Raw genomic sequence first — 26,833 nt, 5'->3', positions numbered from 1 at the left:
AATAGCCAACATACGTAGGACCTACTATGTACCAGGCAGCATGCTAAATGCTTTACAATTATTTCAGTTGATCCTCAGAATAACCCTGGGAGGAAGGTGCTGTTATTACCCTTGCTTTACAGAGGAGAAAACTGAGGCAAACAGAAGTTAGTGACTTCTCCAGGGTCCCCCATCTAATAACTGTCTAAGGCAGGATATGAACTCAGATCTTTCTGACTCCAGACCCAGTACTCTATCCATTGTACCACAACAAAATATGTAAATAGATGTCTACATCTGTGTGTACATGAATAGATACAAAGTAGATATAAAGTCATTTTAGGAGGAAGACACTTGTAACTGGTGAAATCAGGAAGTGCTTCATGTAGATGTTGGCATCTGAGCTGAGGATAGATGGAACTAGCCATTCTAAGAGGCAGAGTTGGAAAGGAGTGCCTTCCATGTGTGGGAGGTAGCCTGGACCAAGGCCTGCAAATAGGAGATGAATGGAGGGCTGTGTGGCAGTAAAAAGAGAAGGCCGATTTGGCCAAGGAAATCATTTAGAATAAACCTGGAAAGGGAGGTGAAGGCCAGGTTGTGAAGGGCTTTAAAGTCAAATCAAGTTGCTCACATTTGATCTTAGAGGTAATGAGGAGTCAATGGAGTTTATTGCCATTCTAACCATCTCCTGGTTAGATCAGCTCAACTGTGCAGAGGAGTAGGTAGAGACAAGGCTGGGAGACTAATTAGGACAGTACACGTAATAACAGTTGTTTGGTCTAGAGATGATGAAGGTTTGGCCTAAGGTGTTTGGGTGTATGAATGGAGAAAAGTGTTAGAGATGTGAAGGCTCTTTGTGTGCCTTGGAGAAATCATTTCGTTTCTCTGAGCCTCTGTCTACTTCTTTGTAAAGAAGGGATGATGATACATTGTACACACTACAGAGTTATGGTAGAAGTTTATCAAATGCAGTGGAAGTATAAGCTCCGATTGGTGTTTTTACCTTTGCCTAGAAAATTAGGTTGTTTTTTTAAAGATACATTTCTTTTGCACAGGCACAACCAATGCAACCAAGATTAGAAGAAAAGCAGAAAATTTGAGGGAAAAGTCTTACAGCAAGTATCTCTGATAAAGGCCTCATTTCTCAGACATGTAGAAAAGTGTGTCAAATTTATAGAAAAAGAGCCATTCCTTAATTGATAAATGGTCAAAGGATATGAACAGGCAATTTTCAGAAGAAATCAAAGCTATCTATAGTCATATGAAAAAATGCCCTAATCACTATTGATTAGAGAATTGAAAATTAAAATAACTCTGAAGTACTCCTTCACACCTATCAAATTGGCTAATATGACAGAAAAAGAAAAATGATAAATGTTGGAGGGGATGTGGGGACATTGGTAGGCTTGAGAACTGATCCAAGCATTCAGGAAAGCAGTTTGGAACTATGTCCAAAGGGCTATAAAATTGTGCATACCCTTTGATCCAGCAATACTACTATTGTACCCCAAAATGATAATAATAAAAGAGAGGTAGGGAAGGACCCACTTATACAAAAGAAAAATTTAGCAGCTCTTTTTGTGGTGGCAAAGAATTGGAAGTTGAGGGGTTGTGCATCATTGGGGAATGGCTGGACAAGCTTGTGGTGCTATCACTACTATTGTGCTAGAGGGAGTGACAAGGGAGAAAAGACTTCCATGCTGGATGAAGTGAGCAAAATCAGGAGAACATTCTACACAGTAACAACCACATTGTGGGATGATCACTAGATCTGAAGGACTTAGGATGAAAAATGCTATCTACCTTCAGAGAAAGAACTGATGGAGTTTGAATACAGACTGAAACATACTGTTTTTCACTTTATCGTTTTTTTCTATGTGTGTCTTTGTGAGGTGCTCTGTGTTTTCTGTTACAACGTGACTAATATGGGATTAGGTTTTGCACAACTGCACATGTGTAACTTATGGTAAATTGCTCACCTTCTCAGGGAGGTGAAAGAAGGGAGGAAGGAATGGAGGAAAATTTGGAACTCAAATTTTTTTAAAAAGTGTTAAAATTGTTTTTACGTGTATTTGGGGGAAAACTAAAATATTGTTTTAAAAAGACACATTTCCTATTGTCATCTTTTGTTTTTCCACAGGTGGAAAGGCCATCTGTCACCTTTTTTGCTGCAATGTCACCTCACTGAATGTTCCCCACCCCCACTCCCCCATTTGCTTTGTCTGGTAAGGAGATGTTTGCCATCATCTTCTCTGCTAGTCTAGAAGTTAGTTCTTGCCTTTGCTTGTAATCCCATTCCTGCTTTGCTCCATGACTAAATCCAAAAGGTATAGAGAAGTGGCATCGTGGAGTCAGGCCTCTTTCCTTTTTTGGAAAGAAGGGGAAAGCAAGGAAATCAATAAGCATTTACGTGACACCTAGTAGGTGCCAGACACTGTGCTGTGCACTTTATATAGACTATCTCACTTGATTTGATCCTTACAACAACCCTGCAAGGAAGGTGCTGCTGTTTTCGCCCTTTAACAGTTGAGGAAACTGAGACAAACACACTTGCCCAAGGTTATACAAGTCAGTGTTGGAGTCCTGATTTGAACTCAGGCCTTCCTGATTCTAGACTAGCTCTTTAAGCATTGTGCCACTTAGCTGCCTAAATATTCCCTCCTCTTGTTTCTTTTGTTATGATTTGGTCATATACACCCACACACTTATTCCTGATAATATAACCACCCTCAAACTACAGATCTGCAGATGTGTGTATGTACATTTTGGTCTGACCCTATGATTCCCTGAGTGTAGGAATGGCTGAATGAAGGTTGCCAGCTCCTGTAATTTAGTCTTAGAGAATTGTCCAGGGCCCTGGAGGCCTGGATGACTTGCTTGTGGTCACAGAGCTTGTATGTTTACAGCAGGCCTTGAATCCAGGCCTTCCTGACTTCGTCTGCCTCTAACATGTATGTGTGTGTGTGAACCTTACTATTTTTTTCCATTTCCCTCCTCAAAAATCATTTTAACATTAAACTGCTTTCCAGCAGCGAGTGGTTTTCTTAAATTGTGTACCATGACCTTTAATTTGTACTATTTAGAAAGCTGTCATTGTACTGGTCTAATACATTTTAGCTGAAAATGGCTATTTTCACCTAGATTATATGATTGTAACCTTTACTTCCATCTTTGTGTTTTTCACTCCTTTTCCTTATAGGATTCTGTCACAAGGAAGAAAAGATGGGGAATAAACAAACAAGTTGCCATCACAATTACTTCTCACGGTTTCTACCTGAAGAACAAGCTGAGATTGATGGATTGTTTGCGGCCATAACAGGGGGTTTGGAGATGATGTCCCGTGGAAAGAACAGAAGGTCTTTCCCAGTCCCTATCTCCTTGGAGATGTTAAAGGCAAGAATCTGAGATGACTTTGAGTGTTCTGGAATGAAACTGTGCCATGGTCAGAGTGGGAGAGCTCGGCCGGAGATGGGACCCAGTGCGGCAGTCACATTCGCACTGTGCACAGAGTTACTTTTGAATATAGATATGCCCTGTAGCCTGGTAATTTCATATCAGTTCCAGTGAAATAATGAAGCAACATATTTTAAGACCCAACTCAGGAATAACTAAAATGCCTTCATCCTGCTTCCTCATTTTAATCCCTGTCGGCTGCAAGTTCCTCCTCTGTGCAGTGACAGGGTTGGACTAGAATGACATCTAAAGTCTCTTTGCCTTTAATCTGTGATCCTAGAACTACACAGTTATTGGCCTTGGGCATTTTAGGAAGTTAGTCATTGACTATTGTCAATCTCTGCCTGGCCCAAATGTTTGATAATTAGTTACAGTAGTGAGCCTGAAGCTTGACTAGTAACTAAAATACTTAGGAGATTTCAGCTTTCAGGTATTATGTACATCTAAATGAACATATTAAGACTAAATCAATTTCTTAAATAATTATTTACTAATTGGTATTTTTGAACCTACCATATGATGGTCATGGTAAGTTGTGTATTATTAAATTTTGCTACTTTGGTGTACAATGAGAAAGCAAACCAAATTTACTGAGAAAGTTATGTGGTAAAGGAAATTCCTATCAAGAATATCACACGTAGAATAGAAAAATTCGAAAGAAAAGATTGTTCTAAGGGAGTAAAGTTTTTCTCTGTATTGATTTCATGGTGGTCATCTTTTGTTCATATGGCTCTCACTCCATGGAAAGTGTAGTAGGTAATATTAGAGCAGCAGTGGCACCACGTTGATAATTAGGAGACCAGATCTACTGCATGAGCCACTGGCAGAGTACAAAGTAGTCTCAGTCCAGGCTCTTGGCTCTCCTGAGTTGTATCCACTCCCTTTTGGGGTTTCTTTAGCTTCCTGGTGCCAACAAACCCAGAAATCTGAGAATATATGATGACATTGGCTTTATAGCATTGACTGGGGAAGATAGGTGGGTTGTAATCAGCAATAAAACAGACCCGTGTAATTTTGTCACTTTTGTAGTGCTTGGTAACATTGTAAAAGTTTCTCATAGGGCTTAGGTGATAGAGAAGTTTAGTCACTTTGATAATTTGTGGATCTAAGGTCTCATCACTGTAAATGCTCACTCAGAAATCATAGATTAAAACCCATTCCTGCCATCTTCTCCTCTTCAATGTGATCACTCACAAATCTTTTCAGTGGGGTTCCCTACCACATATGGAGAATCTCCTTCCAGCTCTCTTGACATGGCGGGTATACCAGTGGAGCACACAGGCTGTGTGTTGTTTTTTTTGCATCATCCATCTGACTTGCTTCACGCTGCTTCTTTTGTCCAGTTCTTCATTGGAGTGGGCTGTAGCCTCCTTCTGACCACCATGTATCTCTCTGTTGCCCTCGAGTCAGCCTGTAGCTTTGGTGACTGTAGTATTATATCACTAATAGCCACCATATAAAATCATTCAGGAGAATGTTGATGGGCCTTTGTTTCAAGGAAAAACTTTGGGCCGTTAAAAACAGTGTGATTTCCCAAATGCAATCCAGTCTGCTTTTCTTATTTGATTCTGGGCTCAGTTTATCATCCATCTTTCATGTCCTAAGTTCTACAGAATGATGAACGAACTCTGTGAGCTTTCCATGCAAATGAATACCTTCTCTGGACAATAAGCATTCTTCTTTTTTCCAGGAAAAAAAAGTAGATGATTCCTCTGAGTGATCACGGGTCTCATTTAGGAGGCTTTGCAGTATTCTGGGACTATGTCTATCAGTACAATTGTCAATACATTGTAAATACGAAAATATACATTTTACCATCTGAGGGGGATCAATTTTTGATTTGTACACCCCCATGAAATGGTAAGTGTATTTAGCAAGTTCTCTTTTGGAAGTAGTCATCGGTGAGCTCCATGGGCACCTGTATTCTCTATACTGTATTATTCTCTCATGAAACCATAGTGATGTGGTCTGTCATAGAATGCTGTTTATAAAATCCATAACTTCGTTAAGGATAGGCAAAGTAAACATGTGGGTCTGTCGTTACTTGTTTTCTCTATAGTCATTTTTAAAAAGCAATAATAGTGTTGATTTTTTTTCTAAGAGTTTTGTATTTGGTGTTCTCCTCCATGGTGACTCTGGCATCTATCTCCTATGTGTAGACAGCTTCTAGTCTAACTGCTTTCCCATCTTCCTTTATTTTTTTCCCATTCATAAAACTTTTATTCCAGTTACATCAGTTTAATGCACATGTTCTTAACATTTATGCTTGGATTGCTCATGAAAATTTCATAAGACATTAAACAAAGCTAGCCATCATCTCAAGTTATTTACCTGTTAACTATTTTTACAGCACATACATGTTAGGCAAGTATCAAAAAAATCACAAAAGCAAAAAACCTAAAAATAGTTAAATACATGGGTTTTTTGTTTTACTGCTGTACTTGATGTTTAGTGACTTTATGAATATCAGGCAATTCATTTTTACTGCATCTTTACTTGTACATTTGTTCTTAGATTACCTAAACCATTTAAATACAAATAAAATGAGTAGCAAAAATAATGAAAGCCAATAGCAGGTACCTTTACAAATTGACTGGGTTAAAACGTTGGTCTTAAGAAACACTTTTGCAACTGCAGTCATAAAGGTGTCCACGTTGAGACTGTGTATTCCATAGATACACATGGAATGATATGTAGTATCTGTGGGACATCTGTTTCTACCACAGCCATAAGTGCTCCAACCCTAAAGTACCCACAATAACTACACTTGTGGCTGGAACCAATTATCCCTTTATCCCCCCACCATGACAGACCAATATGTAGGCAGTTTTCTTTGCTTAGACATGGAAACTGTTTTAACACTGGCCTTTTGAAATCTCAGTGTATATGCCAAACATGTAAAGCATGTATAAAAATTCCATATCCCCATATTGGTCAGTTCAGATGAAAACAGATGTTAACTGGCCCTACAGCCTTAAAGTAAAACGTAAAAACCACATGGGAAATATAGAAATCCAAATAGAAGTAGCATAAACCTGTCATAAATCATAAACAAAAACTGTTTGTGGGACAGCATGGACAACAAATGGTCTACTGGGTCGATTTTAGAATGAGGCAGACAACATTTGGAAAGCTGGTTCATTCTCCCCTCCTCCTGCTTCAGCTTCATCTCCTTGGGTGTCCGATGTCCACAATGTCAAGTCATCTCTCAGTCATTGCATTATTAGTGTGCTGTCTTTGTGTGATTCTTCACTTAATGTATCAAGTTCAGCAACGGCTTCATCAAAAGCTGTCTTTGCAAGGGAGCAAGCTTTCTCTGGAGAGTTCAGGATCTCTAACAGAACACAGAGAAGTTCAACGCCAGACCCAGTCTCACAGGATGCGTCAGTTACATCTCCTTTTTGCTGATTTCACATGCTCCTTGATAGGCTTGTTGTGATCGATCCACTGTTCCTTTCTTGTCATCACCAGCAACAACCTCAGCCAAATCGCGGTAGTAGTCTCCTTTGCTTTCTGCTTGTGAAGCATTAGGAAGCAAGAACTTTTCCAATAGAGACAGTATATCATTGCAGATATCTCTTAGTTCGGTCTCAATTTTCTCTCTGTATTCTCGGGCCATCTGCTGTTTTTTCTCAGCACTTTCCATTTTTTACTGAATACTTGAAACAACCCTCCAAGATGACCTTTAGGCCCCTATGACATTTTTGTAAGCAACAGAGAGAAGATTCCTCTCCTCATTGGATAATTCAGCTCCTTGCTCAGTTACAGACTTCATGCAGGCGCTCAGCCAGTTTGGCCTTCTGCACCAGCTCATTTTTATCCATGACTGAATGTTCTGTGCCTGAACTGAGTGGCAGAGGATGGATGGACGCGGGGTTCAGTGGTCTCTGGGCAGTGGCAGTGGCCCCATCTTCCTTTTCTTTAGTATCTTTTCTACTTCTTCATATAATGTCTCAGGGACTCTGTTATTCAGATGTGGTGGCTGCACCAAGAGGAAAATTTGTCATAGAATCTTGATAGAGTTTTTCCATTTTTAAATGTTTATCTTCTGCCTTCTTCCAGTATAATTTTTAAATGCTTTTGGGTTGATATAGTTTCTTCAGGTCTCTGACCAAACTTTCTGTAAACTCGTTTTTTTCCCCCTGTACTACTTCTTGATTTTTTTTATGGTGTGAGATGGTACTTGTCACAATCTCAGTTGATGAAAGTTTATTAATTAGCACTGTTCTAATCTGCCAGCATTTTCTTCCCTAAGATTTTATAAGCAGGTTTCTATTCTAAGTCTTGCCTGCATATCTTACTTCTTGGAAAAGGCAAGAAAATCAACTTCATTTTATTTGATACTTTGTCCTTGTCATGTCTAGTGCCTCCTGACTTTCTTCTTGAACAAAATGCTTTATAATAGATAGTACATGATGCTTATATGTAGTTTACAAATCTTTGTCTTTATTTCTTACCCCTGAACCATGTTTTATCCACACTTACTACAGAAATGCAATTCAACAAGGAGTTAGCTACCTACAATATTCACAAACAAGTATTAGAGGGAATATAAAAAACAGTATCTTGTCTCATCCTCAAGTAGCTTAGAGTCCAACTGAGTAGACAGCTTTTGTAGGTGAAGAATTTGGAGGGCTACGTGAAGCAGAAGAGACTTAAGGGCAAAAAGAAAACTATCATGGAAGGTAGAAAAGGGAAAAGTTCAGAGTAGCCTAAACATGTTTTCTGAAACAAATGGGGACTTAAGCTGTCCCTGGAAAGATGAGAACTGTGAGAAGTGGGGTTGTATAGTCCATTGGAGGTCTGTGGCCCAAGTCAAGGAGGGGTGATCCATGAGGGTCTCAGGGTCAGTGATGAGGCAAGGTGAATGAAAGTGGAGGCATACTTGTGGGCAGGTAGTCAGATGAGGATGAATGAGTCAGGAGGGCTGCAGTTAAAGAGGACTTGGAAGGCCTGGAAAAGGAATTTAGACTCAATCCCATTGGTAAGGAGGAGCCATTTCAGGTTCTTGAACTGGGACAATAATAACATCTTATCTGACTTTAAAAGTTCTGTGCAGTGACTTTATACCAGTGGGAACTAGAACTGTGTCATGAATGGAAGATCAGCCAAATACCCATTACATTAGGCTTTGGGAATTTACATTGAAATTTGGTTATATTAATGATGTTAATTGGAAAATCATTTTTGGTCAGAGTACTTTATGTATACCTGTCAAATGAAAGTGGTTTTTGTTAGTCTTGATGCTGTAAGCTCTTTTAACATTTTCATTTTCTTTTCCACCCCCCTCTCTTCACCCTAAATAGACTTACCTTGGGGATGCCTTGCCAGAGAAAATGATAGTCAGGCTCTATGAAGGAATGAGGAATATCGACCTGACGGAAACTAGCATGGGTCCTACTGAATACGTCACGAAAGAACAGTTTGTAATTTTGATGTCAGAGCTATTAAAAGGAAATGCAGGGGAGAAGAGCAACGCGATCTTGAAAATGTTACATGTGCCTCTTGTAAATGTGAATGCAAGTCATCTCCGAGAGGTAAAAGAAAAGATGAAGAACATTTCAGAGACGTGTGCATTTTCTTGTTTTAATATCTGACACAGAATCCCCAGCCATGGGACTCTTTGGTTCAGGTCAGAACTCTAATGCTTTTGTCAAAGCTTTTAGAGCAGTCTTGAAGATGGATTAGGAGGTTTAATTGTGATTTCAGAGTTAATCAGATCATCGGACCAAGATAGCACCATGTCATTTTTAGTTGTTGCATGGGATTTGGGTAGCAAATACAATAAAACCGCCCCCCCATCCCAACATATAGAGTTGTGGTGTGTATCAGTGGGGGGAGAATCTGCCTTGCTGAGCTCACAGATCCATCAGAGCAATGTTGTCGCTTGGTTTTAAAATATGTTACCTGTGTTTTTTTGGATCTTTAACATTTTGTTAAATATTTCCCAATTACGTTTTAATCTGGTTTGGGCTGCCTTGAAGAGTGATGTGGCCTGCTTGTTTGAACTCTCTGCATTAGAGTATGGAGGTTCATGCATTTGTTTTGTTAGAAACTTTTTTCCCCAAATCAGAAAATACCAGACTCTTTGAGACCAGAAAATGCTTAGGTATCAGGGAAAACAAAAAGTGGGGTCTAGGATAGAGATGTTATTTTGTTTCATGGGATAGGAGAGCAGAGAAGACCATTTGAAACTGAGGAGTAAGCATCTAAAATTTGAAGTGGGTAGAAGGGAAGAGTTTGGCAAAATAGACCTTAATTCCCCTTCACTAAAACCATTATATGCTTTTCCTTGTTGCTAAGGCTCAGTCCACAAGGTCATTGCCACCTATACTGGGCAATTACTTTTCATTTGTATTTCTTCAGCCATTCTTCCTCTGTGGCTTCCTTCTTCAGCTTAAGCTACAGATTAATATGCACTATTTCAAATGTCCTTCCTTCTGAAATTGCCTTTGTCCCTTGAAATGCACTTGGGATAATGTTTGGCAGATCGTACCCTGTCAGTCTCTAAAATTATAGAGTTGGAAGGGACCTGAAAGCTCACCTAGTCCCACCCGTACTTGAAGCATGAACCTCTTTTGGAATATCCCTGATGGCTCAACACCAGTAGTAACGAGGAACTCTCTCTCAAGGCAGGCCGTTCCATTTTTGGATTTTTCTAATTGCTATATTTTACATCAGGCCAAAATCTCTTCCACGTAGCTTCTGTCCATTAGTTTGAGTTTTCTCCATTGGAATCTGATAGAACAAGTTTAATACCTTTTGTATTTGCATGTCTCTCATCTTTTTCTTTACATAGTCTATCAGTGTAATGTCATTGTTGTTGTTAATTACCAAACTGTCATAGTTGGAGAGACCCAGTTAACATTAAGCCTTTCCATACTAGCTGGGCTTATAGTTGTTGGCAGCAGTGGGAAGCAAAGCTTCCTCCTCCTATTTCTCTGCTGAAATGAAATTTATTCTTGGCCTACAGCGAAAGTGTTGTTAATGATCAAATTTTGATCTTGAAGTTTACAGAGGACCTGATTACCTCTGTGGTACATGTGCTGGACTACAGAAATGAATTGAAAGGGTGGAACGTGAAGAAAAGTCAAGATTTTACCTCCGGTGTGAAGGCATTGGCTATTCAGCTGCTCTCAGAGCTGAAACAAGGCAAGTTCCCTTTTAGTTTGTCCTGGGAGATGTCAGTTGGTAGCTACAGGACTAATCAGGCACTCACAAGGTGCCTGTTAACTGAAGATTAGCATGTCTTCATGGGACCATGTAAAATCATGAAATTGTCGAGCTGTGAGGGATCTGAGGTTGCAGCCACCGCCCAGAGTGTGGAGCACATTGCTAAATTCCCCAGGCCTCACTTAAAGACCTTTGACCATCACTCCTCCCCATGGCAGCCTGTCCCATTTGGGTGCAATTCTAATTGTTAGGTAGTTTGGGGAGGGGATTTCTCTTCCAGTTCTGCCCTCTGTGATCAACAAGTGTGGTTCCTTTTTCTTGAAGTGCTGGTAGAATCAAAGAAATTCTAGATATGAGTTCAGTAGACTTAGATGTAACATTTACTTCCCCTCTTTACTTTGACTTGAGTCAGTTTACAGTTAGGAAATGGGAGCTGAGGTGAGCCTGTAGTATAAATTGCTCAAAGGAGGAAATGCAATTCAGATATGGCTCTCTGTATTCAGAAAGTGTAGAATATCCTTTTAAAAGAAGGATAGAGAACGTGGCTGGGAATCAAGATACCTAGGTGTAGATTCTGTCTGACACATAAAGGTTGTTTCACCCTAGACGAGTCATATATCCTCTCAGTATTTAGGCAACTCTTTTACGACTAAATTGCAGGATAGTTGTCAATCTATGCTGGTAGGTGGAGTATCCCTCTCTCCCTTCCCTCCCTCTTCCTTGCCTCTTGCTCCCCAGCCCAGTGAAATCATAGGTATAGAATTTTAAAAAACAGCAAAAGAAAACAAAAACAATATTTAAAAAATACAGCATGACATAGTGGATAGAAAGCTGATCCTGAAATCAGGAAGAGCTAGGTCAAAATTCTGCCACTGACATACTGACCGTGTAGAGTGCCTCTAGGGGAAGTCATTTAACCACTTAGTACTGCAATGAATGGGTGGTGCAGTAGAGAAAGCACCAAGCCTGGAGTCAGGAGTTCAAATTTGGCCTCACTTACTAGCTGTGTGACCCTGGGTAAGTCACTTAACCTTTTGCCTTAGTTTCCTCATCTGTCAAATGAGCTAGAGAAGGAAGTGGCAAATCACTCCATATCTTTGCCAAGAAAACTGAAACAACGGAGCAGCTCCGCTTAATAGCATCAGAGTTGTTGCTGATTTGCGTTGGTCCAGGGATTTTCCTAACAAGACAAAATTCGGGTCTGGACCCGAAATTTTATGTTTGGAACAAAACAAACAGAAAGAAAGGTCATGCCCAGGATGTCAAGAAATAGATGAGTAGAATAGGAAACTTTACACGATAACATCGATATCTTGTAGCAAATGACAGTAAGCAGAGCCATGCTTAGAGAAAGGCATTTGTCCTATTAGAACAAGCTTGAAAAAAAAATTTAAAGCCAGCCCAGGTGATATTTCTTCTGCATATGTCATGTATAATAGATCCTTGCGTGTATTTTAGAGATCCCAGCATGGTATGTTGGAAAGAGGATTGATTTGGAAGACCAGATTCCTAGCTCTGGCTTTGCCATAATTTTAAGGGGCTTGAATCAGCTAGCATGTTTTGATTCTAGTGTCATGGCACTACTTCCCATTGGCCCTCCTTCTTCCCTCTTGCCTTCTACTGTCTTCTTTAATGGTAGCCATGAAGAGAGCTTTCCTGTATGGCAAGTACCAGTAGTAGTAGACAGTATGGAATGACCACTTAACTAACAGTTACAAATCGGAGTTCTACTCTTGGGCAATGATAACAATTAGCATTAATATAGTGCTTGAGAGTTTGTGAAGTGCTTTGCATATTTTAGTTCATTTAGTTTTCCTGACTGTCTGATCCTAAGTCAATCGCTTCTACTCTCTAGTGATTTGGTAGAGTGGAAAGAGCCCCAGATTTGGAATCAAAACCTGTGCTAGGTGATAGGGCTGTTGATAGACCGAAGCGTGCTTCCTGTCCTACTGAACAGGCCAATAGGTGACACGGCAGATGTACTAAACAACTCTCACACAAAGAAGGTGGAGGATTTAGGATCCTCAGATTAGTGGTCTAGTAGGAGGAAAGCTCACTCCCTCTTTGGTGTGCTCTGGGGAAAGGGAAGCAAGTAAGGGAAGCTTCTTCCCGGGCTAAGTCCTTTCCTATTCTCAGTCATTCTTTCATCAGATCCTGATCCCACTGAAAGGGTCAGATAAACGCAGTGGTAATAAGATACAAACAAAGCCCGAGTCCCTCGTCAGAGTTGGAATGAGGAAATGTAATATACTGCAGCTGTAGCTGAGTATAACATATCAGTCCTCTGGAAACACAACTTTAAGTAATAAATTGGCCAAGTTAAACAAAAACCTTATTGATGCTTGAGGAGGTAGGTGTGTCATACTTGTTCTAGGGCACTGTTCCCAAAAATACCACCCAAAATATCTCCAGAACAGCTTGTGTTTGTCCACAAACTCTTGGAGGTTGGGCAGAGCTGGCCTTGCTGGTATTTGGCTTTGCATTTAGCCTCCCGCTTTACCTCCCTGTTTAGGTGCTCAGTGTCGTCTAGCTGTCCGGACCCCCACCCGCACCCCCATCAGAAGTATAAAGCACTCGATTATCATCCATTCATGTTTGTTGGCTGATTTATATTTAAGTGTGAAGAAGTTTCCAATAATACAGCCTTTACCATTGTATTTTAAGCCTTTTAGCTCCCTATTTTAGAAGGAAAACCTTTGTTCTTTCTAAAGACATTCCTGGCATCGGCAAGTTGGCAGAAGGAAAGGTCAGTGGGGCTAGAGGAAGCCTGAAATTACTCTGTGGAAAATCAAACTGGATCATAGGATTTAGAGCTGGAAAGAATCCTAGATATGATATGATTTGGTCCTTCTTATTTCAGGTGACTAGGGAGGGAGGTGCTGAAGAAATGATCTCCAGGGTCTTTTCCTCTCTTTTCCCATGCCTCCTCTTGGGAGGTCAGTCAATCAACAGCATTCATTTACCGTCTATTACATGACTAACATTGTGCTAAGCACTGAGAATATACAGGCAAAACTGAAACAGTGACCTGTCCTAGGAGAACTAACAGATATCTGAGGAGATAACAGTTATCTCTGGGACCTCAGAGGTCATCTGTTCTACCCCGTTCATTTTATAGAGAAGGAAAGTGAGGCCCAGAAAGAAGTATCAGAGCCCAAAATCAGACAAGTAGACTAAGTAGGTGACTTGGGATTTGAACTTTGACTCCAGAGGCAATATTCTGTGTATTAGAGAAGTGGTCCCATTCTTTGAAACTATAGGGGCAAAAGAGTTAGATACTCAGGTTCTTCCAGGGTGTGGAGCCTGTCTTGTACTAACACTGATCTGCTTGGCAACCCCTTTATTTCCAGACTTATCTCCACATCATTCCCTTCTCCTCTTAAGACCTTCTACTTTAATCCATCTCTCTGTTTCCATGGCTTTCAAATATCTATCATGATTAGATGAGTATATATACATATATGTGTGTGTGTGTGTGTGTGTGTGTGTATATGTGTGTATATATATATGTACATATATATATATACACACACGCACACAAATATATATGTGTATATTTTATGTTCCTAGCACGTTTAATATGATGTTTTGGTAATTGATAGTTGATGTTTGATAATCTTCATTCCAGAATCCCTTACCCCACTTCTGATGTTCTAGAATTAATCTCTGTCTCTTTTATAAGGTAATCATGCTGTTTATTACAGTATCATTAAATCTCTAAGTCTTTGATAACAAAATTTGACTACCAACATTTTAACCAGCAAAAGATTAAAATGAATAGAATGAGTTTTTTGTTATGGAATTTCATTTATCAGTAGGCCCTTTGCAGTGATATGTTTTGGTACTTGTTAAAGGCATACCACATAGGTGGCTTCTTAATTCTACCTAATCCTAAGCCTGTCCCTGATCCACTGGCAACTTAAATTTCAAAATTAATTTTTTGGACTTCGTTAGGAACCTAAACATCAGTTAATGTTGTCTCTGTTGGAAAATCCATAGGAGTTTATTTCTTCTTTTGTTAATCTAAGTGTTTCTTGTTTTTGTGAGCATTCATCTGTTTCCTTACATGTAATGCATGTAATTGGTAAGAATCATTTCTGATAATTTCCTTTATTTCCTCTTTAATTTCTCCTTTGTAAGTTCTCCCTTTTCATTTTTGATATGAGCAGTTTGGTTCCTTTTTTAAAAATCAGGTTAGCTATTTTATTATTTTTAAAAACTAGTTCCTAGTTTTATTTCTCAATTTGTGGTCTTTTTGCTTTCCATTTTATTGATCTCTTTTTAATTTTCAGTGTCTCTGTTTTGACTCAGTTGGGCATTTTTAATTAAGTTTTTAAAACCTGCAGGCCCAGTTGATTACTTTGTTCTTTCTTTTGTTGTTGAAAGTATTTAGAGACACCGATCTTCCCTCAGAACTGCTCGAGCTACATGCCAAAAATTTGTTACGTGTCTTATGATTGTCACCTTTGATAAAAGTTTTTGATATTTCTGTAATTCATGTTTTGACCAACCAGTTCTTTAGAGTTATTTTAAATTCTTTCTTCATGGGTATTTTATTGAAGTTTTTTTATTGCATATGGTTTGTAAATGATTTGCTTAGTATTTTTGCTTTTCTGCGTTTTTTTTTTGATGTCTCCATATCCTAGTACATGGTCAGTTTTTGTAAATGTGCCATGTGTAGCTGAGAAACATATAAATTCTTTTCTCTTCCCATTTAGTAATTGCCAGAAATCTGTCATCTTTAATTTCTTTAATATTCTCTTCCAGTCCTTAATTTCTTTCTTGTTTATCTTTTTGTTAGATTTGTCTATGTCTGAAAGAGGTACTTTAAGGCTGCCACTGTTATAGCTTTACTGTCCCTTTATTTCTCTTTCCAATTTGATTTACTTTTTCCCTAAGTATTTAGATGCTATGGTATCCATTGCACCACCTAGCTGCCCCCATTTTATAGATGAGAAAACTGTAATGTGAGGTAAATGCTGCCCCAGCGTGGTGGCTGGACCTTGTGTGGTCTTGGTTAATGTCAGCATTAGGAAGAGAAATAGGTCTTAGATTCTTTCTGTGCCTGTGTGTGATTGTTCATTCTCAGGTTGTGCCTTGTTGAATTTGCTACAATGAAGGAACACATTTCTAATAGAATCTAAGATAGAGTGATTGTTATTTACTCTGCATATATGTGTGTTTGTATACAAGTATTGCTTGTAGTTCCTTGGGAATAGAAATTGCATATACAGTAGACACCTCTTGTGTTGGAGACTGGAGTGTTTTGGTTTCTGTATGGCAAAAGCATTATGTTTGATAAAACTTAAAGTCCCTTCATTATGTTTGTTTTTTGGGGGTATTTTTCCTAGAAGAAATGAACCCAACACAGTAGAAGACCTATTGGAATTCTGATGGTGAAAGGGATTGGACAAATCCTGGAGAATGTAGGCACTTTCTTTCTGGAACTTTTTCATAAGTGCAGAGTTGTATTGGTTGTTGATCCTCATATATTTTTAACCATGTAGCAGTTACCCATCTCATTTGTTGGTAACCAGGCTATGGTTGTACTAACCCAGTTTAAAGAGGACTCAGTAAAATACAAAGTTAAGTAACTTAGACAGCTTTAGCCAAGTAGAACGGGGTCATAGGATTTAATCAGTCAGCTGTCATCTAGGCTTTGGGTTCTTAATCATTTTGGTATTGAATCCATTTGCCAGTCTGATTGGTGAGGCCTAGGGACCGCTTCAGGATTACAAAGCAAACCAATTATAATGAAATACAGTAAACAAAATATTTTAAAAACCAAGTTCACAGACCACAGCTTAAAATCCCCCCTGATCTAGGCCTAGCTCCTGATTTTACACAGGAGGAAACTGAAGCCCACATATGTTAAATAACTTGCCCAAGATTACATAGATATAGCAATGGTATTTGAATTTCAACTTTATAGCCCTAAATCTGTTGCTCTTTGCACTGTACCACAGTCTGCTTCAACTCAGAGAGAAATGTTAAAAAAATCTTTTTCTCACATTTCAGTCAGAAAGCTTGAGAATTCCAGGAGAAATGAGAAGTATTTTAAAAATAAAATTTACTTTGAAATCTAAAAATGTGAAAGGAATTCAGAAAAACAATCAAGTGGTTGGAAAGTACTTGCAAAAAATAACTAGATTTTTAAAGCAGCAATTATATAAACTTTATGTTTTCTTTGAGTCTTTTAGCTAAGAGAATCTAAACTAGAGACTGAATTGGTGTGTTATTGTGTCAAAACTGGTTTGGTTTGGTCATGGACTTTGTTTTGAGACTGGACGTCCTTGTCTCTCCTGAGCTTGAGGTACAGCAACTATTTCCGGTATTTATTGGAGTGCAAGCTTTGACCTGCTCCCATTTTTTCTGACCTGAACTGGTTTGCCTTGCTGGAGACAGCCTGTCCTTTCTTTTCCGGGGTTCACCATATTTATGCATTGGATGCAGTGTGGAACCCCAGTCAACACAGCCTGCTGGAACAATCCATAAGCCTCAGCCTCCCCAACATCAGGGACTACAAGTGTGTGCCATCATGCCTAGCAGAACTCCAGTTTTTATAAGAATAAAAAATCTAGGATAGAATGGAGAGTATCGAAATTTCTTAAGGAAGTGATGGACGAGTGGACTAAACATACCTGGTCGTGACCTTATACTTTCCAGATGCCAGTTATTTTTAATTATGCCAATCAATACTGAGGTAGCTTCCCCATGCCTGCTTTACATATCCATCCAGCTCTGATGCCAAGTGAAGAAGCCAGTGAAAGCTCCCAAGGAGAAGGCCTAGACTTGCTGCTTACTTGGTTGTCCCACTATGGGCAAGCTGCTGTCTTGCAGGTCTTTACTTTCCTTCTCTGCAGATGAAGTGGCTGGATCTTCCAGGTGCTCTTCAGCTCTGACACTCCATGAATTTTCAGAAATGGCTTATAAAGCCATTTTCTTTTTTGTTTGAAGACCTCAGACAAAGCAACTTTTGGGTGCCAGTCCTTGGGCCTTTGGGGTTTACTATGATACAGATTGTTTAAGAGTTGAGGGCCTGGGCTGCCATGAATTTAAAAATATCACCATCATGTCTGTAGTGGATTTTGATACAGAGGAGAAAAATAGTTTAGAAGTTTGAATAATCTAGTAGAAAAATTTTGTGAAACTTAATGTCTTTGCTCTATGTTTTCCTCCCCTCAGGCTCCCCAGTTAAAGAGATAGACACAGACAGTTTGTATTGTAACCTCAGTGCGATCGAAGAGTGGCTGATTAAAGTGCCCCAGATCTCCACATTCTTAAATGTGATCATCAGGCGAGGATTCCTGGTTTTGCATTCTCACGCAGAGCTTGCCAGTTTCATCCCAGAGTGTAAAGATGGCAAAGAATTCATGAGCCTCTTTAACATTCCTGCCATAGTTTACATCAACTCCTTCCTGCCTACGAAACTGCAGCACACATGGAAACTAATTTTTTCTTCTCAGATTCATGGCTACAACTTTGCAAAACTTTGTGGAAATATTGTAGATAAAGGTCCGTGCTTATTAGTGGTAAAGGACAGGGATGGCTATGTATTTGGTGGCTTTTCATCTCACTCGTGGGCAGTCAAGGGCCAGTTTCAAGGTAAGTCTGCATTTGATAACTCTTTGTAGTCATGAACTCTGTAACTGGAAATTTTCTTTATGTGGACATCTGTAGCTTAGAAGGCTATGATCTTTTTCCTGATGATTTTTCCTAGAATTTTGAGAGGATGCTAATCCCTCATTTTTGTGTGGCTCTTATATCACTTGTAGAGAAGTGATGTGCCCTGCAGGGTAAGGGCCAGGCTAGACAGCCTGTAGAGTCCCTTCTGACTGTAAAGGCTTTGAGCCTCTTAGCAGCCCTTGGCGTGTAGCATATAAGGCAGGTCCGTGAGGATTTTCTCCTTTTTGGAGAGGAATGAAGAGAGAATTTTTGTAGACTCACTTTTTCATCTCTCATGTTAGTTTTCAGTTATAGCTTAGTCTGTACTTGATCCCACCAGAACTCAGGCTCTGTCTGTGCTGGGTTTGCAGTACTGCAGAGGGAACATTCTCAACCTTCGTAACACTCCACTGTCCCCTCCGTACAGTGGAAGAAAGGTGGAGGCCAGCTAGTCCACATTTAAATTTCAGTCCAATAGAGGGCGACTTCACATTAAGGTTATATTAGGGATGAATGCGCGCACGCACGCACACACGCACGCACACACACACACACTCACACTCACACTCACGCACGCACGCAGTTTCAAAGAAAAATGAATACTTATTGGAAGCCCCTAGTCCAAGACAGCAGCAGAGCGCAGCCAGAACCATCTATCCTGCAAATGCTAAATTCAGAACCTACTGAATCTTTCCCTTTCCCATGAGAGAACTACTGAAAGAAACAGTGCTTCCTCAATTATGAATCACAAATAGGACTGGCTCTTGTGTTCTGGAATTTATGTTTTGGGTAGATTCTTTTAATTGCATTCTCAGTGATACAAACATCTTAATTTTTGGCTGTTTTTAGGGGACAGCAGATCCTTCCTGTTTACCATTTCCCCCAGCATTGCTGTGTACACATACAGTGGATACAATGATCATTATATGTATCTGAATCATGGACAACAAACTATACCAAATGGATTGGTAAGTGACAGAGAATTCATAGAGTAATGGATTAAGTTCTCATCTCTCTTCACGTTTCCTTGGAGGTAATCCTGGGTTCTAAAAGGTGGTGCCAGTGACGACTAAGCTCTGGTAGGTCCTGTCAGACTAGGAGGACCCCTGTCATAGGCCTGGAGACAAATGGTGTATGCTGAGGACCAGACTTGGGATGCATGGAGTAAGTGCCCACCAGGATGGTGGCCAGGTCAGTTCTCTGAGCACTGATTGCCCGCTCTGGGCTCAGTGCTAGAAGTGCAGAAGCAACAGCAAAAACAAAAAGTAGGAATGAGGAGATTACAGTCTACTGGGAGGAAAGAAAAACCATGTACATACAGGAAGAGTGAATGAGGCATGGAGAAAGAACACTAATACCTGGGGGAATCAGGAAGGTCCTCCCGTAGGGAGTGACACCTGAGCATTTCTTTGAAAGAATTTAGTGATTTCAGGCATTAGAGGTAAAGAGGCAGAACACTGGAGTACAGTCCCTGCGGAGGCGTGGAAGCAGGAGCTGCAAGTTGGTCAGTGGGCTGCAACCTTGAGTGTGTGAAGAGGAATGAAGAGCCAGTTTGGAAAGGATTTCAGTTATTTTTGTGTGTGCTGGCCTGCTTGCTCTTTTTTATCCTTTTATTTTCAGTTCTAGATTCTCTGTGTCCCCTCACCTTTTGAGAAAGCATGAGATGCAAAACCCATTACCAATGTGAAGTCCTGCAAGCCAAATTTCTGCATTAGCCGTGTTCTGAAAAAGAAAAATGAAAAAGAAATAGAGAATAAAAATGTGTTTCATTCTCTGCTCTGAGTCCTTCAGTTCTCTGTCTGGAGGTGGACAAGCCTGTCTCATTACGAATCCTTTGGGATTATCTTGGGGTCATTGTGTTCATCAGAGTGACTGAGTCTTTCACAGTTGAGTATCTTTACAAAATTGGTGTCACCGTGTAAATTATTCCTTCGCTTCACTTTTCTTCAATCAGTTCCCACAAATCTTCCCAGGTTTTTCTGAAACCCTCTTGCTCATCATTTCTTATAGCCCAGTAGCATTCCATCACAATCATATACCACAGCCTGTTCAGCCATTTCCCAATTGATGGACTTCGCCTCAATTTCCACTTCTTTGCCACCACAAAAAGAGCTGCTTTATTTTTGTACATGTGAGTCCTTTTCCTTTGATCTTTCTGGAGTACAGACCTAGCAACAGTGTCATTGGATTAAAGAATTTGTACAGTTTAATGTTTTGGGAGGGCATCGTTTCAAACCACTTTCCAGAATGGTTGAACTAGCTCACAGCTCCACCAACAGTGCATTTTCCCACATCCCCTCCAGCATTTGTCAATTTCCTTTCCTGTTGTGTTAGTCAATCTGACAAGTCTGAGGTAGTACCTCAGAGTCATTTTAATTTGTATTTCTTTATTAGTGATTTAGAGCTTTTTTTTTTAATCTGAAAACTGACTGTGCATATCCGTTGACCTCTTAGAAATCTGGCTTGGTTCCCTGTATGTTTTCAAAATGAGACCTTTATCAAAGAAACTTGCTGCAAAAATTTTTTTTTTCTGTTTTCCTTCTAATTTTATCTGCATTGGTTTTGTTGGTACAAATGCTTTTCAATTTTACAAAATCAAGATTATCTATAACCTGTGAATCTTTATCTCTTGTTTGGTCTCCCTCAATCTGACAGGTAATTCCTTACAATCTCCACTAATTTTCTTATAATACCACCCTTTACATGTACATCACATACCCATTTTGAGCTTATATTGATATATGGTATGAGATGTTCGTCTATGCCTAGTTTTTGATGGATTATTTTCCAGTTTTCCCAGCAGTTTTTGTCAGATGGTGAGTTCTTGCCCCAAAAGTTGTAATTTGAGGGTTTATCAGATACTCAGTTACCGTGTTTGTCTGTTGCTATATAGCATATGCTTAATCTGTTCCATTGAGCAGCCACTCACTTTCTTAACGAATACCAAGTTGTTTTAACAATTGTGGCTTTGTAGTATAGGTGGAGATCTGGTATTCCTAGGTTGCTTTCCTTCCCATTTTTTTCACTTATTTCCTTGATAGTTTTGGCTTTTTGTTCTTCCAGATGAATTTTCATATTTTTTTCTGGCTCTATAAAGCAATTCTTTGGTAGTTTGATTGGTGTGACTTTGAATAAGTGAATTTAGGCAGTATTGTCATTTTTTAAAAATTGGCTCAGCCTGCCCATGAGCAATTAATATTTCTCCAGATGTCGACGTTTCTATTTGTATGAAAGTGTTTTGTAATTGTGTTCTTGTGTGCCTTGGTAGATAGACTCCCAAGTATTTTATCCTATCTGTAGTTATTTTAAATGGAATTTCTGTTTTTATATATTCCGGCTTTTTTTGTTGGTAACATATAGAAATACTGATGATTTGTTTGAGTTTATTTTATATCTTGCAGCTTTGCTGAAGTTGTTAGTTGTTTTGACTAGTTTTTGTGAAAGGTTTAAAATGCTAGTCATAAGCATTTATATTTTATCCTAGAGGGTAGCAGGGAGCCAGTGAAGTTTCTTGAGCAAGGTAATAACATTTTCAGATCTTCATTTTGAGAATATCAGTTTGACAACTGTATTGAGGATGGATTTGAGAAGGGAAAGATCTGAGGCAGAAACACCAGTGAGAAGGCTATCACACTAGGCAGGTGAGAGATGATGAGGTTCTGACCCAGAGAGTAGCCATGTGAATGGAGTGGAAAGGACAGATTTAAGAGATGTAGACCTATGCTTAACAGGATTTGGTACCTAATAGAGTGTACAGGGTTGGGCAGAGGGAAGAGTTGAGGATTTTTTTAGCATCTCAAACCTAAGTGAGTGAAAGGATGTGCCATTAGCAGATGTAGGGAAGTTAGGGAAAGGAGTGAATTTTCAGGAGAAACTAGTTGTGTTTTGGACTTGTTGATTTTGAGATACCCATGGGACATGAAAGTGGGGATAACTAGTAGGCAATTGTTGCAGGAAGGGTCCTTGGAAGAGAAGGGAGGGAGGGACAGAGAGAGAGAGGGAGGTCCAACAGAAAATGATGTTGGAGCTAATGAGACCACTCAGAGTGTAGAGAGGAGAGGGGCCTGCACAAAGTCTTAGGACGCATCCATGCATAGTGACTAGGACAAAGAAGATGTCCAGCAGGAGGGTTTGTGACAGAACTGTCAGAGTGACAGGAGGAGAACCCAGGAGAACACAGTATCAGGAAAGCCTGAGAGAGAGAATATCTTGGATGAGTATTTTTAACCTGGGGCTTATTCCCCTCACCCCAGCCCTCCAAGGAGCCTATTGATAGATTTCAGGAAGTGAAAAAAAATTTTATTTTCACTAATTGCTAACTGAAAATTAGCATTTCCTCTCATCATGAATTTTAAAAAGTATTCTGGGTAAATGTCCATAGGTTTCACCAGACTTCCAAAGGGGTCCATTACACACAAAAAAGTTGACCCTTGTACTAGGGATAGGTCAGGAAGAATGAGAACTGATAAAAGGCAATTGGATTTCTCAGCTAAGATGTTGGTAACCTTGGAGAGAGATTTCAGTTGAGTGGTGGAATCAGAATCCGGATTTCAGGGGATGAAGTATTATTGAAAGGTGGGAGGAGTGGAAGCAAGAAATTCAAACTGGTTTTCCTAGTCGTTCAGTGAGGGAGTATTAGGGGCAAATGAAGATGTTTTGTTTTTGTCTTTTTAAGGATGGGATTGATAGGAGTATGTTTGTGGGCAGTAGGGGAGGAACTAGTTAGAGTGAGAAGGGATTTTATCTAACACCCTCATTTTACAAATGAAAACACTCTCCCAGAGACTGAAGTCACTGACCCACAGTCATGTACCTTGTTAGCAGAGGAGCTGAGAATGGAAGGAGTCTGTGTCTTCTGAATTCTTCTTCCTAGCTCCCTCTCCCTAAATCCTGTTTATTTCCAACTTTGCATTTACTTCTTTACTTTTGAGTGTTGGAACACCGCTGGGGAAGTCAGAAAACAATGCTGGCTGGCCCCACTACAGATTTTTGGTCTATAGCTGAATTCTCAGTTCTTTGGGACTTACTGCCTGTCATATTCCTCATAATGGTTGTTCCATATCCTGTCTTCTTTCCTCTAGACCCACTTAATCCTTTTATACTGCCTTGTATTCTCTAATTGTTTGCTATATAGAAGTATTATTTCCCCAAGTAGACTTGGTATTGAAGGGCATGACTGAGCCCTAATTTACCTTTCCTCTTCACTTCCCCAGTTGAAAATGCTCTTTGCTCTTTCCCTTCTCATATTTGTCATATTTTTCTTGGGCTTCTTTATGTACTCAGCCTTGCACCATAATGATGGATGGGTGGATGGATGGATGGATGGATGGATGGATGAATCTATCTTGTATCCACTGTTATCAGCTTCTTGAAGGAATGGATAGTCTTTCTTCATTGTTACAACCCTAGAGTTCAGTACAGTCAGTCAGTAAACATGTATTGTGCCAGGCCCTGTGCTAAATGGTAGAGATAAGAAGAAAGTCAGGAGTCAGTTCCTGTTCTCAAGGAACTCACTGTCAATGGAGGGGAAATGATATGCAAACAACCATGTCCAGACAAGACACATATAGGATAAACTGGAGATCATCAACAGGAGGAAGAAGGCATTAACGTTAAGGGAGATCATGAACAACTTTTTGTAGGAGGTGGGACTTTACTGAGGACTTAAAGGAAGTCAGGGAAGCCAGGAGGTGGAGATGAGCATGGAAAGTATCCTCCGAGCATGGCAGGCAGCTGGTAAAAATGCCTGGAGTCAGGAGGTGGTGGAGTATTTTGTTCAAGTAACAGCAAGGAGGACCAGGATCATTGGGTTGCCAAGCATGTGAGGGAAGTGAGACATACGAAGCCTCTTAAAGTGAGGGGAGAAAGCAAAGTATGAAGGGCTTTGAATGTTTAACCCAAGGTTTTGTGGCTTTATCCTAGAGGCCACAGGGAGCCCCTGGAGGTTTTGGGACAGGGGATGACCAGGTGTTAAAAGATCAGCCTTGCTTCAGTGGAGGTCCCGTTGAAGTCAGGTTGCCTACATTTGTAGTGCATCCAGTCAGCACAGTTTTACAATTTTTCTTCAGCTTCCATTCAGCAGCACATAAGTAGGCATGAAAGCAACCGATGAGGCTTATTAGAAGGGAAGATTGGTAACAGGATAAGGGAGCAAGGGACTCAAGAGAAGAGGACATTGTAGAGTTGAACTGGTTCACCAAGGATTCAAGGTGGGGAGGGAGGAGAGTAGAGACAATCTAGGGGTGATAGCCTGGGGACGGAACTAAGAACTTAAGGGACTGGAAATAATGGTGAGGATGAAGAATAGGGTTTGGGGTTATAGGGCAGAGGGAGTGTTGGAATGACAACAAATTGTGATCAGAAAAGGGAATTTCAGAATTCATAAATACGGAAGTGGAATATTTGTGGATAATGACCAGATGAAGATTATGACCATCTGTGTTTAGCCAAGGTGGTGTGGAAGAATAGGTAATTAGTAAATTGGGGAAGTAGGAGGTTAAGGTGTTTGAGGGATTAACAGTGTTTATATTAAAGTCCCCTAGTGTGAGGACAGGAGTTGGGAAGGAGGGAAACATTATGAGCCCAGGCACTGAACTCATTAAGGAAAGAGTGTCCTGAAGGTCTGTACACAACAGCTACCAGAATTTTGATTGAGTGGTAAATAGGAATTAAGTGAACCTCAAACAACAATTTACTGAAGGATGCTGGTAGAAAATGAGCTTGGAAATGGCAGTGGGAAGTAAGAAATATTCCAACTCCCCCATCTTAGCCTGCAAGTTGGGGGATTAGTCTCTGTCCTCATACAGGCAGGAAGAGGCCAACCTAGGAGACTGGCACATGATGTCTCCAGGAAAGGACCAGAGTAGGAATGGAATGGCATTTCTCTGTCTCCCTGCAGGCAGGAAGAGACCAGACTGGGCAACTGGCATGCCATGGAGTCATCGGAGTGCCCTGCACATTGTAGGCATTTAAAGGATTTATAAATTGAAAATAACCTCTGATGCTCTTTGTTTCCGGTCTTACTTAAGATGATTGTGTCTGTGATTTTGTCTGTTTGGATACTCCCTCTGTACCTTTGCAGTGCCTGTGTTTCAGTAGATGATCCTTCTCAGTTATTGGACCTGACAATCCTCCCCTGTGGCCAATGAGCTGGTGATGGACCTTTTAGCCAGGCTGAACTTAGGCCATTGCCAGGCTCCTTGTTGGACCATTTGCAGTATGGTCTAACCTTTGAGAACTCAGAGTCATCTCTGTGCCATGAAGAAGCACTGCAGGAAGACTTTCGTGGAGATTCAGTAGTTTATACGTCTGGTTTGGAAAGATAGAGCTGAAGAGTTACTGATTTTTTCTTTTTTACATAACGTTTTATTTTTTCTAAGTTTTGAGTTCTAAATCGTATTCCTCCCTCCCAATCTAATGTAGGTTATACATGTGCAATCACATAAAGCATTTCCATATTAGTCATTTTGTGCAAGAAAACTCAAATAACAAAGAAAAGAAAGTGAAAAATAATATGCTTTGATCTGCATTCAGATGATATCCTTTCTTTGGAAGGAGATAGCATTTCTCATCATGAGTCCTTTGGGATTGTCTCGAGGCATCGTATTGCGGAATAGCTAAGTCATTCATACTTGTTCATCATACAATACTGCTGTTACTGTAAAATATTTTCCTGGTTGTGTTCACTATATTTTGTATCAGTTCATGTAAGTCTTTCAGATTTTTCTAAAATCATCGTGTTTGTCATTTCTTATAGCACAATTATATTCCATGACAATCATATCACTTTTTCAGCCATTCCCCAATTGGTGGACATCTTCTCAATTTCCAATTCTTAGCCACAACAAAAAGAACTGCTATAAATATTTTTGTATACGTGGGTCCTTTTCCCTTTTTATAAAGTTTCTTTGGGATACAGTAATATTTCTGGATGAAAGAGTATGAAGTTTTATAGCTCTTTAGGCATAGTTCCAAATTGCTCTCCAAAATGGTTGGATCAGTTTACAACTCCACCAACAATACATTAGTGTCCCACTTCACCCCCTCCCCCAAATTTATCATTTTCCTTTTCTGTTATATAAGCTAATCTGATGGATATGAAGTGGTACCTCAGAGTTGTTTTAATTTGCATTTCTCTAATCAATAGTGTAGAGCATATTTTTCCATATGATAGATAGCTTTGATTTCTTTGTCTGAGAACTGCCTATTCATTTCTCTTGACCATTTATCAATTGGGGAATGACTTATAATCTTATAAATTTGACTCAGTTCGCTATGTATTTGAGAATTGAAGCCTTTATCAGAAATACTTGCTGTAAATCTCCCCCTCCTCCCCACCTTGGTTTTCTGCTTTCCTTCTAATTTTGGTTGCATTGATTTTGTTTGTGCAAAACCTTTTCACTTTTATATAATCAAAATTATCCATTTTACATTTGATTATGCTCTCTGCCTCTTGTTCGGTCCTAAATTCTTCCTTTATTCATTCCATACTTTCCTAAATTGCTTATCGTCTAGATTTGTACCCATTTAGCTTTTTCTTGAGTATACACTGTAAGTTCTTGAT

The 26,833-nt window shown here is 39.8% G+C and overlaps 1 protein-coding gene and 1 pseudogene across 6 annotated transcripts in view; one reads left to right on the top strand and one right to left on the bottom strand.

Annotated features, from left to right (window-relative positions):
• Window positions 1-26,833, top strand: part of MEAK7 (MTOR associated protein, eak-7 homolog) — a 65,322-nt gene that overhangs the window by 20,384 nt on the left and 18,105 nt on the right. For 4 of the 6 annotated variants that reach the window (XM_072636205.1, XM_072636201.1, XM_072636203.1 and 1 more), the window contains exons 2-7: window positions 2,120-2,204; window positions 3,179-3,372; window positions 8,739-8,969; window positions 10,443-10,584; window positions 17,791-18,210; window positions 19,120-19,238. In XM_072636205.1, coding sequence (XP_072492306.1) covers window positions 2,168-2,204; window positions 3,179-3,372; window positions 8,739-8,969; window positions 10,443-10,584; window positions 17,791-18,210; window positions 19,120-19,238 — 1,143 coding nt within the window. In that variant the 5' untranslated portion in view covers window positions 2,120-2,167. Of the gene's footprint in view, window positions 1-2,119; window positions 2,205-3,178; window positions 3,373-8,738; window positions 8,970-10,442; window positions 10,585-17,790; window positions 18,211-19,119; window positions 19,239-25,168; window positions 25,250-26,833 lie in introns of those variants that run through there. The other 2 variants (XM_072636204.1, XM_072636202.1) reach the window with 2 other exon arrangements.
• On the bottom strand, window positions 6,505-7,329 carry LOC140521300 (14-3-3 protein zeta/delta pseudogene; annotated as a pseudogene).

Source organism: Notamacropus eugenii, chromosome 1, assembly GCF_028372415.1.
Source record: "Notamacropus eugenii isolate mMacEug1 chromosome 1, mMacEug1.pri_v2, whole genome shotgun sequence".
In the NCBI taxonomy this organism is placed as follows: domain Eukaryota; kingdom Metazoa; phylum Chordata; class Mammalia; order Diprotodontia; family Macropodidae; genus Notamacropus; species Notamacropus eugenii.
Note: the sequence above shows the minus strand (reverse complement) of the source record. Positions and strands in the feature narration are given on the sequence as shown.